Source organism: Lethenteron reissneri, chromosome 69 (genome assembly GCF_015708825.2).
Source record: "Lethenteron reissneri isolate LAM-NWPU_2019-01 chromosome 69, ASM1570882v1, whole genome shotgun sequence".
In the NCBI taxonomy this organism is placed as follows: domain Eukaryota; kingdom Metazoa; phylum Chordata; class Hyperoartia; order Petromyzontiformes; family Petromyzontidae; genus Lethenteron; species Lethenteron reissneri.
Genome location: NC_083847.1, coordinates 6,749,095 through 6,766,941, shown reverse-complemented (window position 1 = coordinate 6,766,941; position 17,847 = coordinate 6,749,095). Strand labels below are relative to the sequence as shown.

Genomic DNA, 17,847 nt, shown 5'->3' with positions numbered 1-17,847 from the left:
CTTTTAATCAATGTAATAGTACTCTCATCAGAACCTTGCACACACGCAGCTCATTAGTGCCATCGTTGTCATTTATTTTTAAATCCTTTATATGAAGTTCGCTTGCGTGCTTGCTTGCGCGCTTACGACCGTACAAATCTTTCGGTCGTTTTTTAACCCACTTCCCGTGATCCAATCGAGCTGACATTTTCCACACAGACTCGTTGTGCGTGACAATTAATGTTCGTGAAAAAATTTTTTTGCAAAATTTTACACTTTTTAGGGAAAATAAATTATATTTAATTACCAATTGCTTAATGGTGGCAGGCAATCATCTGACCCATAGGTGGCAGCCATCTCAAGCCAGAGGACTCTAGCCGCCACACATATAAAGGATTTATAGTTAAAAACTTTGTTTTTACGGGTTAATTTTTTTAGAAACTACGATACCTCCTTTGTTGGGTATCGTCACGAGTGTGGATTTTGTCCACCCCTCGGATATTCCCCCTTCTCTCTCCGTGCTTAGCGGGCATCAGCTCGCGGATTTCTTTACCAGAACTTCCTTCCCACCAGCTTTAACCAATTGATACTCTTAGTTCTTTCGGTAAAGTCACGTAGGTAAAAAATGAAGTCACGTAGGTAAAACATGAAGTCACGTAGGTGAAAAATGAAGTCACGTAGGTAGAACATGAAGTCACGTAGGTAGAACATGAAGTCACGTAGGTAAAACATGAAGTCACGTAGGTAGAACATGAAGTCACGTAGGTAAAACATGAAGTCACATAGGTGAAAAATGAAGTCACGTAGGTAAAACATGAAGTCACGTAGGTAAAACATGAAATTAAAATTAATAAATTTTAGTTTCATTTTTTAACCTACGTGACTTTACCGAAAGAACTAAGAGTATGAATCCTTGAGGTCACGAAAGTTTCAAATCTAGAATTTAACCAATTGCTCCGCTTACACAGTCCTCTGCGGGCAAAGAGATGCGGTGTCAAGAGGCGATTTGTTTATTGGCACCGGTCCGACGGCCGGCCCCAGCCGAGGCCACAGTGCCGATGGCCACGGCGAGAGGAACATGCTGCAGAGACGGGCGGCATGACGCAGACCGCGATACGAGCGACGCGTTACAAGACGGGGGGGGGGCTGCATTGGGACCCCCCCAGTAAGATGAACCTTCATCGTGCTGTGGATGTCTGGGCAGGAGATCAAGGGAGGGAGAGAGGGCGGCAATTGCGGGAGAAAGTGGATTCATATTCCATTACTTACATATATTTTATTGTTAACACTCGTGTTGTTGTTGTGACCGGCTCGCTTGGTATAGGGCCAGGTAAGCCTCACGGAGAGTGTCAAGGGAGCTTGGCAAGAGGTGTTTGCAGTAGGGGGTAGTGTGGGTGGTGGGGGTAGTGTGGGTGGTGGTGATAGTGCTGCTGCTGCTGCTGTGGTGTTGAGCGATTTGCAGGGCGATTGTTTTGAGCATTTGGGGGATTCTAGATTTGAAGCTTTCGTGACTGCAAGGATTCATATTTTTAGTTTTTTTCGGTAAAGTCACGTAGGTGAAAAATTAAAATTAATAAAAAATAAAAAATGAAATAAAAATCACGACGTTTCGGAAACAACACAAGCCTCCGTCTTCAGGTGGAACCGTCACAGCACGATAGCTGCATCAAGTGAGAGAAATTACAGGAAAACCGTGTCTCTATAATTTCTCTCACTTGATACAGCAATCGTGCTGTGACTGTTCCACCTGAAGACGGAAGCTTGTGTTGCCTCCGAAACGTCGTGATTTTTATTTTATTTTTATTTTACTTTTTTAAATTTAAATTTTTTACCTACGCGACTTTACCGAAAAAACCTAAGAACGTTTGGGGGGATGTTCTTGGTGAACATCGCTTACACTCATCTTCTTGGTTCTTTCGGTAACGTCACGTAGAAGGGAAGTAATAAAATAATAATAAAACATTATAAAATAATTCTCACGTTTCGGCCACAACGCAAGTAGCCGTTGTGGCCGAAACGTCGTGAGAATTATTTTATTATGTTTTATTTTCATTATTTTATTACTTCCCTTCCACGTGACTTTACCGAAAGAACCAAGAAGATGAATCCCTGCAATCACGAAAGCTTTAAATCGGTTACACTGTGTGGGTTCTATTAGCGATGGGGAGGGAGGGATGGATGCCACTGGGGGAGCTCCTAGGCAAAGCGACACCCCAACCAACATCTCCAATGTGCCACGCAGTTCTGTTAGGGACGCCGTGTTGGCAAGATGTCAACTCCCTCGCCTGGTATACAGGTCGTGGGTTCGATCCCAACTCTGCGCATTTGGAGTCTGCATCTCCCTCTCTCTCTGTCTCCCCAGTGGCGATGTTGACTACACACCGCACCAGGTACTCATTAGAGGCTGAGCCGACTTAGGGGAGGAGCCCCAGGACGGGTTCAGATAATAACACTGGTCGACAAAAAAAAAAACATTTTTTTCTGGCCTGGACTTTTGCAGCTGTTCTAGACTAATTTCAAGGTGCTGATTCCAAATCTGATCTCAGATTTGCTCTATCACATCTCATTTTTAAATCCTTTATATTAAGTTCACTTGCTTGCTTGCGCGCTTACGACCGTGCAAATCTTTCGGTCGTTTTTTAACCCACTTCCCGTGATCTAATTGAGCTGACATTTTCCACACAGACTCGTTGTGCGTGACAATTAATGTTTGTGAAAATTTTTTTCCAAAATTTTACACTTTTTAGGACAAAAATATTATATTTAATTACCAATTGCTTAATGGTGCAATGCAATCATCTGACCCATAGGTGGCAGCCATCTCAAGCCAGAGGACGAGAGGACTCTAGCCGCCACGCATATAAAGGATTTATGGTGAAAAACTTTGTTTTTACGGGTTATACTTGTTATGCTATCGGCATACCCCATTTTCATAGATTTTACCCGAAATTAGCTCCGTCACTTATGATTGCAAGTTGTTGCGAGTCAGTGACTGCTTTAGTGTTAAAATATGGTGCTGTATTTTTAGGATAGTGTGTTTATAATATCATTTTATGTAGATATCCACATTTATTTAATACTTTTTCTTCTGAAGTTTTTATTGAAAATGCATTATTTGATATCTCAAAAACCTGATGTGATGGACAAAAACTGATGCCAGATTTGGAATCGGCACCCCGAAATTACATTAAAACCGTTGGAATACCTCATGCCAGAAAAATTGTGTTGACCAGGGTTATCTGAACCGCAGCGCGCAAACCACTGCACCACCGGTCACCATACACACAGCTAGGTATATGTACAAATACAAAGATCTACCGTATAGCCTTAACAGACTGTAGGGGCAAGTGCTGTTAGCGAGCAGCACCTATGAAGGCCGGAACGGTACACGAGGGGGTGGGGTGGCCAGCACCACGCCCGACCGCCTTTGTCTCCCTAGCGGCGATGTTTACACACCGCAACAGGTACTCGTTTGAGGCCGAGTCGACCTAGGGGAGGCCCAGGACCGGTTCAGATAAAATCGTCACTGGTGTTTGCCGTGAGCGGGAATCGAACCCGGGTCGCCAAGTTCGTAGTGCAACGCGCTAACCACTACACCCACCGCTCCCCGTATATGTACATACACACGCGCACAGCTAGATATATGTACATACACACACGCACACACAACTATACACACACGGCTACAGAGCATCGCTACTAATTGCTTGAAGCTGCACTATGAGCAAAGTCATTTAGAGAGTTCTACGCTATCCAAAGAAAATCCCCAACAGCAGAAGACAACAATCCATTGTCGCATCGTCAACAACGACACGGAGCCTTCAAGAGCGGAGAGAACGGCACACTCGGGGGTCATCGTTTCAAATCCTTCCGACTTTTTGTGACGCCGTGTGACGAGGGAGGGGGCGGTCAAAAATCGTCCAAAATCGAGTGACGTCATTTATGGACGGCCCCTTATCTCGTCCAATTCGCGTTATGAGCACAACAACACGCGGCGTTTATAGGAGAACTCACCCTCCACTCACTCCGCGGTGAGCGATTGGGGGGCAGTGGTGGAGAGTGGAGCGGAGGAGTTCACACACCTGGACAGCGCGCTCACGACTTGGGCGCCACGGTGGTTAGGAGATGTTGACTCCCTCGCCTGGTGCGCAGGAGGTCGTGGGTTCGATCCAGACCCTGACGCCTGCTGTGTATTTGGAGTTTGTGTCTCTCTCTCATCATCATTACGGAGGCTAGATGTTGACTACCTCGCCTGGTGTGCAGGAGGTCGTGGATTCGATCCCGACCCCGACGACGCCTGCTGCTGTAGATTTGGAGTCTGCGTCTCTCTCTCATCATCATCATCACGGTGGCTAGGAGATGTTGACTACCTCGCCTGGTGTGCAGGTCGTGGGTTCGATCCCTACCCCGATGCCTGTTAGATATTTGAAGTTCGACATCTCTCTCGCTCGCGTTTGTCATCGCCAGGTCGCTTCTGAAAGAGCCACGCAGCTCAGTGGACCTTACCTTGTAGAATAAAACAGTTCATAGTTTACATGCGTATGCATTGGGTCCAACTCCTGGCATCCAACACTCCCCCGGACCACAATCTCCGGTATCGTGACGTGGAAGTGGATATAACAGAGCTACCTCCAAGGTCCCTTCAATCTTCACGTGACCGCGCTGGTCCACACAGCATGGCCAACAGTCGCAGTGGTTTTCACAATCTTAATTTTGGAGCTTTCGTGACTGCAGGAATTACTCTTTGGTTCTTTCGGTAAAGTCGCGTATAAAGATAAAATAATAAATTAAATAATAGCATACTACGACGTTTCGATTGCAACACAAGCAATCATCATCAGGTATAAATGAAATAGCAACAAAACTCTAAACAGAAATACTATAGACAGACATATAAGCAGACAGATATCACCAAGATACACAGAGAGAGAGCAACACATATGTCTGTCTATAGTATTTCTGTTTAGATTTTTGTTGCTATTTCATTTATACCTGATGATTGCTTGTGTTGCAATCGAAACGTAGTATGCTATTATTTAATTTATTATTTTATCTTTATACGTCACTTTACCGAAAGAACCAAAGAGGTTTTCACATTAACTACCTCAGAGATCCATTGTTCTTCAAGTGAGACACACAAGAGAACCCGTGGAAGTGGATATCACAGAGCCACCTGTGAGATCCACTCTTCTTCAAGTGGCACTCTGATCCACTCACAGCAGATGGCAACGCTCTGATATATGAGAGTAATGTTCATAGTTGCGTGGAGGTAAAACCGATATTCTAATTCGACGCGAGTCAAGGGTTCCCTATGTGAGTCTATGGGTCTGTGTGTGAGCCTCTGGGTCTCTGTGCCAGTCTATGGGTCTCTGTGTGAGTAGTCTCTGTGTGTGAGTCTACGGGTCTCTCTGTCCGAGTAGTCTATGGGTCTCTGTGCCAGTCTACGGGTCTCGGTCCGAGTAGTCTACGGGTCTCGGTGCGAGTAGTCTATGGGTCTCGGTGCGAGTAGTCTATGGGTCTCTGTGCGAGTAGTCTATGGGTCTCTGTGCCAGTCTACGGGTCTCTGTGTGAGTAATCTATGGGTCTCTGTGTGAGTCTATGGGTCTCTGTGACCTTACGAGACTCCCCCCACCACCACCCCCACCACCCCCACCACCCACCACCCCCCACCACCGTGACTCAGCAGCGGGCGGCGTGCACCTTGCCGTGCCGCCGCAGCTTGGAGCTGTGCGAGAAGCCCTTGCCGCACTCCCGGCACACGTACGGCCGCTCCCCGGTGTGGGTGCGCGCGTGCACCCGCAGGTGCGAGCTCTGCGAGAACGCCTTGCCACACTCGGCGCAGGCGTATGCCCGCTCGCCCGTGTGCGTGCGGAAGTGGCGCTCGAGCCCCGACTGCATGGCGAAGCGCTTGCCGCACTCCTTGCAGGCGTGCGGCCGCTCCCCCGTGTGCGTCCTGCGGTGGGCCTCCAGGTTGTAGCGGTGCGCGAAGCCGCGGCCGCAGTCGCCGCACGAGTGCGGCGGGGACGGGGCGTGCGCCGCCGCGTGCTTCTCCAGCAGCGACGGGTGGGCGAAGCCCTTGCCGCAGACAGGGGCACGCGTGCGGCCTCTCGCCGGCGTGCACGTACGAGTGCTGCTTGAGGTAGTAGCGGTGCGCGAAGGCCTTCCCGCAGTCGGGGCAGGCGTGCGGACGCTCGCCCGCGTGAATGGCGGCGTGCCGCTCCAGGTTGGAGCGCTGCGTGAAGCGCTTGCCGCACTCGTCGCAGGCGTGCGGGCGCTCGCCCGTGTGCGTGGCGGCGTGCAGCTTGAGGTAGGAGCGGTGCAGGAAGCGCTTGCCGCACACGGGGCAGGCGTGCGGGCGCTCGCCCGTGTGGATGCGCGCGTGCGCCTCCAGGTTGGAGCGCCGCGTGAACTTCTTGCCGCACTCGCCGCACGCGTGCCGCGTGTCCCCCGTGTGCGTGATGGAGTGCGCACGCAGGTAGGAGGGGTGCGAGAAGCGCTTGCCGCACTCGGCGCACGCGTGCGCCTTCTCGGCCGCGTGCGTCAGCGCGTGCTGCTTGAGGTTGGAGCGCTGCGAGAAGCCGCGGCCGCACTCGCCGCAGACGTGCGGACGCTCGCCGGTGTGCGTGGCGGCGTGGGTCCTCAGCTTGGAGGGGCACGAGAAGGCCTTCCCGCACTCGGCGCACGCGTGCCGCCAGCCGCCCGAGTGCGTGGCGGCGTGCGCCTTCAGCCGGTAGGGGTCGGCGAAGCCCTTGCCGCACTCGGCGCACGCGAACGGCCGCTCGCCGCTGTGGATGCGCGAGTGCCGCACCAGGTTCGAGTTGCTCGAGAAGGCGCGGCCGCATTCGGCGCATTCGTGGGACGCCCGGCGTTCCGCCTTGGCACCGGCACCGGCGCGCCGCGGCGCCGGCGGCGTTGGCGGCGTCTCCGGAGGATCTCCGAGCGGCTCGCCGCAGCGCACGCAGCCCCCCGGCGTGCGGCCGCCGGAGTCGTCGCCGCCGTCGTCGCCGCCGTCTGTGTCGCCGCCGCGTGGCTCCGCGTCAAAGTATCCCCCGGGGTCATCGGCGCACGCGGCGCACAGGCGTCCACCGTCCCGCTCGTCCGTCGCTTCGCCTGCAACGACGCAGACATCCGGGCGAGAGTTCAAACCCCGCTCGGCGCCGCCCGCCCACCACACGCAGACGCACGGAGACTCGTCAACGACGACAGCCGCCCTCCGCCACTAGGTGGCGGTGACGTCACCACCGCTAGGTGGTGACGTCACCACCGCTAGGTGGCGGCGACGTCACTACCGCTAGGTGGCGGCGACGTCACTACCGCTAGGTGGCGGCGACGTCACCACCGCTAGGTGGCGGCGACGTCACCACCGCTAGGTGGCGGTGACGTCACTACCGCGGCGCACGTGGCAGGAGGTCACGGGACAGACCCGGCTGGTGCCGTGGGTCGACTCTACTCGGATGACCGGCAGACGCCCCACCACCTGTGCCCCCCGCCCCCCCCCCACCGCGCCAAACTCGCTGCGTTTTATCCGCCCGGCGCTCCGCTCGTTGTTGTGAGCGTCGCTCCTCCGCCGTCTTTTGTTGCCACGGGGAGACTGCCTCCAACTGCCCAGAGGCTCCTTGAACTACGTGGTCAGCAACAGGCGGTGGCGATGATGTCACGCAGGGCAGTCTGCACGCCGAAGACGACCGCTTGCGTTGCGATCGAAACGTCGTGATATTTTACTTTTCGTTTTATTTCATTTTTCTACCTACGTGCCTTTAGTTTTTTACGTGGTGGTTTAGTAACTGCAGCTACATACTATTAACATTCCTTCCCTTTGTTAATGCTACCCCCTATACCCTCCCTTTGATGCTGCTAATCCTGCATAATGCACGGGCATAATATGACTTTGAAAACCCCCGCCCACCTCCTACGCATTTCAAAAGTAGTACTAATCCCATATCTGCATTTCCCATAAATATGCTAAATTCCTCTTGATATGCAAACCCATTGTTGTCAAGGCACTCTTCTCCCACCAACCCAGCTTAAATATACGCTCCAAGCTTGGTGGTGTTTCATTCTTCACCTGAGGACGGCTGCTTGCGTTGTGGCCGAAACGTCGTGAGAATTATTTTATTACGTTTAATTTTTTATTATTTTATTATTTCCCTTCTACGTGACTTTACCGAAAGAACCAAGAAGATGGCTCCCTCAGCAGTTTTCTTGGGAGGTCATCTCTGCTCCCGGCGCTTTTCCCGATCTCAAGACCCTGAACCGCCTTGCGCAACTCGCTCAACAGATGGCACCTCAAGGCAGCCATTCGCAGTGCTTCATCTTCTTGGTTCTTTCGGTAAAGTCACGTAGAAGGGAAGTAATAAAATAATAAAAATAAAACATAATAAAACAAAAAATTCGCAGTGCTGTTAGCCCCAGCCGACAACACTGGCCCCAACAGCCCAACAGAGGCTACGCGGGTGGAATCTCCGTGCGTGTCCGTGTCTGTGCGTGCGTGTCCGTGTCTGTGCGTGCATGTCCGTGTCTGTGCGTGCGTGTCCGTGTCTGTGCGTGCGCTTTGCATGGCGGCAGAATGAAATGTGGGCGCCCTTCCCACCTTTGCAAATATCTTCATCCGACAGCTCCACCTCGATAAAGTTTTGGTCCTCGGTGGCCGGATCTCCGTGGTGACCTTCCGGCTCTTCCGGAGTGTCGCTCTCCTCCTCCTCCACTTTGACGATGCTCAAGCACGGAACTGCGAATCGACACCACGGAAGGCGGCGCGTCCGCGTGTCAACGCTCCGGAGGCCCGTGTCTACGGGGAACTTCTCTCGCACCGTACGTAGCCACCCGCGCTGATCGCAGGTGTAGGGACAACAAACTAAACACAACGACGACGACAACAACAAGCAGTTCTAAATAAATTAGTTGGTCAATCTAGTTGGTGATGTTTTCTTGGTTCTTTCGGTAAAGTCACGTGGGTAAAAAATAAAGAATAAAAATAATAAATAATAGAAATAAAATAATAAATCACGACGTTTCGGAGGCAACACAAGCTCTTTACTTGATACAGCAATCGTGCTGTGACGGTTCCACCTGAAGACGGAAGCTTGTGTTGCCTCCGAAACGTCGTGATTTTTTATTTTATTTCAATTTTTTTTCTTTTACCTACGTGACTTTACCGAAAAAAACCTAAGAGTATACATTATTATTTTATTATGCCTGTATTGGCAGGGAGAGCGTTCCAGACGGCCGCAGAAGCGCATCTGAAAGCGCCACGCGGTGACCACTGTGTTTGTGCGATGGCTCAGCCAAGAGCCGCTGCTGCGACGATCGTGATCGTAGGTGGCGTGATGGTTGATGTTTCTTGACGAGATCAGCCAAGGCACTGCGGTTCATTTCTGGCTAGCGTGTAATGAGCGCAACCGTGCGTGGTGCGTGTGGTGGTGCGTGTGGTGGTGCGTGTGGTGGTGATTGTGGTGTGTGGTGGTACGTGTGGTGGTGCGTGTGGTGGTGCGTGTGGTGGTGATTGTGGTGTGTGGTGGTACGTGTGGTGGTACGTGTGGTGGTGCGTGTGGTGGTGCGTGTGGTGGTGCGTGTGGTGGTGCGTGTGGTGGTGCGTGTGGTGGTGCGTGTGGTGGTGGTGCGTGTAATGAGCGCGACCGTGCGTGGTGCGTGTGGTGGTGTGTGTGGTGTGTGGTGGTACGTGTGGTGGTACGTGTGCATGGTGCGTGTGCATGGTGCGTGTGGTGGTGTGTGGGGTGTGTGGTGGTGCGTGTGGTGTTGTGTGTATGGTGCGTGTTGGTGATGTGTGCGTGGGGAGTGTGGTGGTACATGTGGTGGTGGTGTGGTGGTACGTGTGCATGGTGCGTGTTGGTGGGGTGTGCGTGGGGCGTGTGGTGGTGTGTGTGGTGGGGCGTGTGTGTGGTGGTGTGTGTGTGGTGGTGTGTATGGTGCGTGTGGTGATGCGTGTTGGTGATGCGTGTTGGTGGTGCGTGTTGGTTGGTGCGTGTTGGTGGTGCGTGTGGTGACATGCGTCTCCCAGGGTGAAGCTCACCGCAGCTTCCCTCTTCGTCCTTCACCGCCAGCGCCGCCGCCGCCGCCGCCCGCAGAGTCTCAGCGCTGGGCTTCTCCTCTGCGTCCCACTCACTCCACAGCGCTGGCACGGCATGCGAGATGAGCGTCGTGAACAGCAGCAGTAGCAGCAGCAGCACCAGCAGCAGCAGCACCAGCAGCAGTAGCATCAGCAGCAGTAGCATCAGCAGCATCATCAGCAGCAGCAGCAGCACATGAGCCACTTCGTTGAACTATCATTTGTAAATAGCCCGGTCGCTTCTGGCACGTAGCTACCTCGCCGAGTGGGACCTTACCTGGTCAAATAAAATTAGTTTCGTTGAAAAAATATAAATATAGTTGTATAAATTTCGCTTTAAAGCTTTCGTGACTGCAGGGATTCATCTTCTTGGTTCTTTCGGTAAAGTCACGTAGAATGGAAATAATAAAATAATAAAAATAAAACATAAAAAAATAATTCTCACGACGTTTCGGCCACAACGCAAGCAGCCGTCCTCAGGTGGAGAACAGGTCTGTCGAGATTGACAGAAGACAGAGTCTGAATGACCTGTTCTCCACCTGAGGACGGCTGCTTGCGTTGTGGCCGAAACGTCGTGAGAATTATTTTATGTTTTATTTTTAAATCCTTTATATTAAGTTCACTTGCTTGCTTGCGCGCTTACGACCGTGCAAATCTTTCGGTCGTTTTTTAACCCACTTCCCTTGATCCAATCGAGCTGACATTTTGCACACAGACTCGTTGTGCGTGACAATTTATTTTCGTGAAAATTTTTTTCCATAACTTTACACTTTTTAGGAAAAAAAAAATTATTATATTTAATTACCAATTGCTTAATGGTGGCAGCCATCTCAAGCCAGAGGACGAGAGGACTCTAGCCACCACGCATATAAAGGATTTATAGTGAAAAACTTTGTTTTTACGGGTAAATCTTTTATTACTTTATTATTTCCATTCTACGTGACTTTACCGAAAGAACCAAGAAGATATAGTTGTATAGTTCACGACGCACCGCACCGGTGAGACGCGTGGAGCTCACCGGCGGCGGCATCGCCGGAGTCTCCGCGTCGCTCCGCCGAGCCCAGGAGACGAGTCGACCGCGTCGCGCTCTCGCTTGATGGACGGGAACGCGACGTGGGGCTCCATCTGAGAAGCGGAGCAAAACGAAGGGGGGTGGGGGGGGGAGGGTAACGTCGCCCTCTTAGCGGGCGCAGTTGAGAATTCGGGCAAGCGCCACCCCGGCCTGAAACAATCGGCAGGCGAACTCCGGTCGCCTTTCCCGCAGCAACAGCAGCAGCAGCAGCGGCAGCAGCAGCAGCAGCGGCAGCAGTAGCAGCAGCAGCAGTAGCAGCAGCAGCAGCACCAGCAGCATCAGCAGCAGCACAGCAGCAGCAGCAGTAGCAGCACCAGCACCAGCAGCGGCGGTGGTGACGGCTTTTGGCTACTGGCATCGAACAAAGATGGCGGCCATCGAACAAAAATGGCGGCCGCTGTGCACGCGTCCGGACGCGCTTCCGTCCGATAACACAGGTCAAAAAAAGAAAATTCTGGCCTGGACTTTTGCAGCTGTTTTAGACTAATTTCAGGGTGCCGATTCCAAATGTGATCTCAGATTTGCTCTATCACATCTCATTTTTATGCTATCGGCATACCCCGTTTTCATTGATTTTACCCGGAATTAACTCCGTCACTTATGATTGCGAGTTGTTGCGAGTCAGCGACTGCTTTAGTGTTAAAATATGGTGCTGTATTTTTAGGATAGTGCGTTTATAATATCATTTTATGTAGATATCCACATCTATTTAATATTTTTCTTCTGCAGTTTTTATTGAAAATGCAATATTTGATATCTCAAAAACCTGATGTGATAGACAAAAACTGATGCCAGATTTGAAACCGTTGGAATACCTTATGCCAGAAAAAGTGTGTTGACCAGTGTTATTAATTCGAGGAAGTCCCTGGAGCTATGATGCACTTTTAAATCATCATCATCATCATCAATCTGGATTGACGAACTTCAGGCTGGCCTGCCGACAATCCATCCTGGGTCAACCCACGGCACCGGGGTCTGTCCCGTGACCTCCTGCCAGCGAGCCTTCGACACATCACGTGGCCTCAGCGTGCATGTGGCCTGGTACGAGCGCCGTGGTAACATCACCGCCACTTAGTGGCCAATTGCAGCTTCTGTTGTTGTCGTGGCCAGTACGATGCCCGGCTGCCTTTGTCTCCCCATTAATGATGTTTACCCACTGCACCATATATTTCGTTCCGATACGAGGAAGCAACTGGAGCTATGAACTAATAAATTATCTCGATTAAAAACTAAGTTCTTCATAAACTGCGTTTTGTCTTTAGTTTGCTGCTCTTCCTCCGCACCTCCGATTAGCGCGGTTGGCTACGTACGGTGCAAAATAAGTTCAACAGACACACACAGACACAACAACCGCCATTCTCCACTAAGTGGCGGTGACATCACCACGACGCTTGTGCCAGGCCATATGCACCTTGAGGCCACATGAAGTGTCGAACGCCCGCTGACAGGAGGTCACGGGGCAGACCCAGGTGCCATGGGTCAACTGACCGAGATGACCGAAATGACTGCCTGATGCACCACCTGTGCCCCCTACTGTGCCAACTTGCTGTGCTTTAGCCACCCGGCGCTCCGCTCGTTGTTGTGAGCGTCGCTCCTCCGCCCTCCGTTGTTGTTGGAGGGCGACTGCCTCCAACTGCCCAGTAGCGTCCTTCACAAGCCTCCTCCACAGAGGCCGATCTTGACACCGCTGGTACCGGTCATCGGCAAGTCCTGCTCAGCTCTACGTCCTCCTGTACCACATCACTCCATCTCTTTTCTAGCCCGTGCCGCGCCCGTTTAGCCTCCTCGATCCGGCCGAACAAAAGCTGTTTAGGCATGCGGTGGCTGGGCATGCAGGCTACATGATCCAGCCAACGCAGCCTTGCCTGCCGGAGGAGCTCACTAATGGGACTTTGTCCAGATCTTTCAAGGATCTGAGCTCCTCACACAATCCTGTCTGCACGCAGTACACACACACATACAGATTACATATACACACAGTACACACACACAAATAACATATCCACACCGTACACAAATACAGATTACATATCCACGCAGTACACACACACAGATTACATATACACACAGTACACACACACACTACATAAACACAGTACACACACATGACATATACACACAGTACACACACACTACATAAACACAGTACACACACATTACATATACACACAGTACACACACACCACATATACACAGTACACACACAGTACACACACACTACATGTACACATACACACACATTACATGTACACATACACACAGTACACACACACTACATGTACACACACAGTACACACACACACACTACATACACACAGTACACACACAGTACACACACACACTACATAAACACAGTACACACACATGACATATACACATACACACAGGACAGACGCACAATGTAACCCAAGGCCTAGGCACACACGCATCATCATCATCAGCCAGTCAATCCACTGCTGGATGATTCAATTACAAAGACAAAGATCCCCCGTGTAGCCTCAACAGACTGAAGGGGCAAGTGCTGTTAGCGAGCAGCCCCTACAAAGACAAAGATCCCCCGGGTAGCCTCAGCAGACTGAAGGGGCAAGTGCTGTTAGCCAGTAGCACCGACAAAGACAAAGATCCCCCGGGTAGCCTCAACAGACTGAAGGGGCAAGTGCTGTTAGCGAGTAGCACCGACAAAGACAAAGATCCCCCGGGTAGCCTCAACAGACTGAAGGGGCAAGTGCTGTTAGCGAGTAGCACCTACAAAGACAAAGATCCCCCGTGCAGCCTCAACAGACTGAAGGGGCAAGTGCTGTTAGCGAGTAGCTAGAGCAGCACCACGCCCGCCCCGGCCGCCTTTGTCTCTTTGACGTCATCATCCTTCTAGCTTGAGAGAGAGAGAGAGCCGCATCACGCTGGAGACAGCCGCATCACTCGCGGGGAGAGAGAGTAGAGAGAGAGAGAGGAGAGAGAGAAAAAAAGAGAGTGGAGAGAGAGAAAGGAGAGGAGAGAGTGGAGAGAGCCACCACCACCATCAGCACCACCACCATCACCACGACCACCAGCACCACCATCAGCACCACCACCATCAGCACCACCATCAGCACCACCACCATCAGCACCACCACCATCAGCACCACCACCACCAGCACCACCATCAGCACCACCACCATCAGCAGCACCACCACCATCAGCACCACCACCATCAGCACCACCATCAACACCACCATCAGCACCACCACCATCAGCACCACCATCAGCACCATCACCACCACCGCCATCACCACCACCACCACCATCAGCACCACCACCATCAGCACCAGCACCACCGCCATCACCACCACCACCACCATCAGCACCACCACCATCATCATCAGCACCACCACCATCATCACCACCACCACCATCAGCACCACCGCCATCACCACCATCACCACCACCATCAGCACCATCAGCACCACCATCACCACCATCACCATCACCACCACCATCAGCACCACCACCATCACCACCATCACCACCATCACCACCACCACCATCATCACCACCAGCACCACCATCACCAACACCACCATCACCATCATCACCACCATCACCACCACCACCACCACCATCATCACCACCATCATCACCATCATCACCACCACCATCATCACCACCACCATCATCACCACCACCATCACCACCATCACCACCACCACCATCATCACCACCATCACCACCACCACCACCACCATCATCATCACCACCATCACCACCATCACCACCATCACCATCGTCACCGTGAGATGTGGAGCAGGCGTCGCGAGCAGAGGCCGCGGAGACGAAGACGAGGGGGGAGGGGGGAGGGGCAGGAAGAGGAGGGGCGGAGGGGGAGGAGCTACTCCACTTGCCCCTCCCACTGCCCCCCCCCCCTCCTCCTCCCCCCCTCCTCCTCCCCCCCTCCTCCTCCCCCCTCCTCCTCCTCCTCCCCCCCTCCTCCTCCCCCCCCCTCCTCCTCCCCCCTCCTCCTCCTCCTCCCCCCCTCCTCCTCCGTCCCCCCTCCTCCTCCCCCCCTCCTCCTCCGTCCCCCCTCCTCCTCCCCCCCTCCTCCTCCCCCCCTCCTCCTCCCCCCCCTCCTCCTCCTCCTCCCCCCCTCCTCCTCCTCCTCCCCCGCCCCTCCCGCTGTGGAGACAAAGGCGGCCGGGCGTGGTGCTGGTGCTGGTGGTGGTGCTGGTGCTGGTGGTGGTGATGGTGATGGTGCTGGTGGTGCTGGTGCTGGTGGTGGTGCTGGTGGTGGTGCTGGTGGTGGTGATGGTGGTGGTGCTGGTGGTGCTGGTAGTGGTGGTGCTGGCCACCCCCCCCCCCCCCTCGTGGTGTAGCCACAGGGCCGCCGGCAGCCTTCACAGCTGCTGCTGCTGCAGCTGCTGCTGCAGCTGCTGCTGCTGCTGGTGCTGCTGGTGCTGCTGCTGCAGCTGCTGCTGCTGGTGCTGCTGCTGCTGCTGCAGCTGCTGCTGCTGCAGCTGCTGCTGCTGGTGCTGCTGCAGCTGCTGCAGCAGCTGCTGCTGCAGCTGCTGCTGCTGAGTGCTGCTGCAGCAGCTGCTGCTGCTGCAGCTGCTGCTGCTGGTGCTGCTGCTGCAGCAGCTGCTGCTGCTGCTGCAGCTGCTGCTGCTGCTCCTCACAGCGCTTCGTGCCCCTGCAGCCTGACACGGTCGGCTCCGCACGGCGCGAAAGTCACGCAACAATCACTCCAACAACAGCCCGTGCCAGGCCCGGTGCACTGGGAGGCCACGTGACGTGTTAACGTCTCACAGATGCCGGTAGGAGGTCACGTGACGTGTCAAAGTCTCACAGATGCCGGCAGGAGGTCACGTGACGTGTCAACGTCCCACAGATGCCGGCAGGAGGTCACGTGACGTGTCAAAGTCTCACAGATGCCGGCTGGAGGTCACAGGACAGACCCAGCAGGTGCCACTGGTCGGCTGACTGAGATGAGTGGCTGATGCACCACCAGCGGCCCCTATAGTGCCAAATCGCTGCGTTGTATCCGCCCGGCGCTCCGCTCGTTCTCAATCATTCTCGCCGACTCTGGACACTCGCTGACCGACTCCACCGTCCTCTTCCGTCACCTGACCACGCTCCCTTCTCGATCATTCCCGTAGCCACCAGTCCCTTCGCAGTCACAGCTGACTCCCCTGTCATTACCTCCCGTGGCCATCAGTCCACTCACACTGCAGACTGACTCCCCTGCCATTACCTCCCATAGCCACCAGTCCCTTCACACTCACAGCTGAATTCCCTGTTATTACCTCTGTAGAGGTGATACGCGCTGGGATTAAGGATCGTATGCACAGTGCGTGATGATTGGCTGTGTAGGTGGTGACGCGCGCTGACGGTGGAGGATCAGGGGTCAGCGCGGGGTCGTGGGTTACGGGGTACCGATTGGCTGTGGGCGGTGACGCGCTGAGAGGGAGTGATCAGGTGGCAGCGCAGTGTGATTGGTGGAGTAATGTTAACACGCGCTGGGGAAAGCGGATCGTAGAGAGAGTGCGTCGTGATTGGGTCATTAAGGAACGACGCTCACGTCGACGCCGCATCAGCTCCGTCCCTCGTGAGCAGGGGCTATAAAAGGGGATGCACACAGGCGTAAGGGCAGTGTGTAACCAGCGAAGAAGGAAGACGGGGATGAAGACCTAGAGCCCTGCGGTACCTAGCCCCGCTGTCCTAAGGGGACCGGGACTCTGTGTAACCCAGAGGCGAGTGTAGTGGGTGTAGCCATAGGTCTACACGAGCCGAATGTACTATGTGTAGCCAGGGCATAGGGCTTACACGAGTCGAGTGTATTGTGTAGCCAGAGGCATAGGGCTTACACGAGTCGAGTATATTGTGTGTAGCCAGAGGCATAGGGTCTACACGAGTCAAGTGTATCGGGTGTAGCCAGAGGCCTAGAGCTTACACGAGATTAGTGGAGTGTGTCGGAGGAAGAAGAGAGACCACACGTTGTATTGTGATACCTAAAGGATTTAATAAAAGTGTGTTACCCGTCAAGAAGTTCCTGCCGTCAATTCCCATACTTCAACTGGCGTCAGAAGTGAAACGGTCCTCCAAGCATGGATACAAGGAGGAACCGTCGGACCCACGGGATTGACCACGAGGACAACCTCGACGACGCGGGCCAGCGGGCATCAGGGGGTGAGGAAGAGGAGCTGCCCACGGGGCAGGATCCACCGACGGCGCCGGTCGAGCGACGGGGGACTGACACCGTGCTTCGCGAGGCACACTCCCGTCTGGCGGAGCTGCTGCTCGCCGCCGCGTCCATCTTGGCGGAGATCAGCTCGTCGGGAGGAGCGGGGACGGCGGCGGACGTGCTACAGGGTCGCCCTGCAGATTCCCGCCAAAACGATTTGGCGATTCCCGCCATTTCATCCGCTCCAACTTTTGGCGGGAACGGCCATCACCACGTGGCAGCGGTTCTCCATGCGCGGCCGCTGACGTCACCAACGCGCGCGGCGGACCGCCATCACACACCCGCCACTGGGGCCGCCATCTTACACACCGACGGGGGGGCAGAGAGGAAGCACGAGGAGGAGGACGACTTTATCTTTCAGCAGCGCCTTCCCACGTTGTCAGCATTCAAGGCGGAAGGCGGGGATTGGAGCCAATTTCAGCGCAGATTTTTGGCGCATCAAGAGATGTCCGCCTGGTCCGACGCTACGGCACTGCGGGCACTGCCTGCCATGCTGGACGACAACGCGCTCGCGGCCTT

General features: G+C 53.8%; 1 protein-coding gene across 1 annotated transcript in view; it reads right to left on the bottom strand.

Annotated features, from left to right (window-relative positions):
- LOC133360668 (uncharacterized) overlaps positions 1 to 16,158 on the bottom strand; it is a 32,816-nt gene extending 16,658 nt beyond the window's left edge. The window contains 7 exon segments of the mRNA XM_061579460.1: positions 5,664 to 6,069; positions 6,071 to 7,089; positions 8,570 to 8,707; positions 10,010 to 10,111; positions 11,064 to 11,170; positions 14,885 to 14,957; positions 16,122 to 16,158. Of these exon segments, the coding sequence (XP_061435444.1) occupies positions 5,664 to 6,069; positions 6,071 to 7,089; positions 8,570 to 8,707; positions 10,010 to 10,111; positions 11,064 to 11,170; positions 14,885 to 14,957; positions 16,122 to 16,158 (1,882 nt within the window).
- Between the last annotated feature and the right edge of the window lie 1,689 nt (positions 16,159 to 17,847).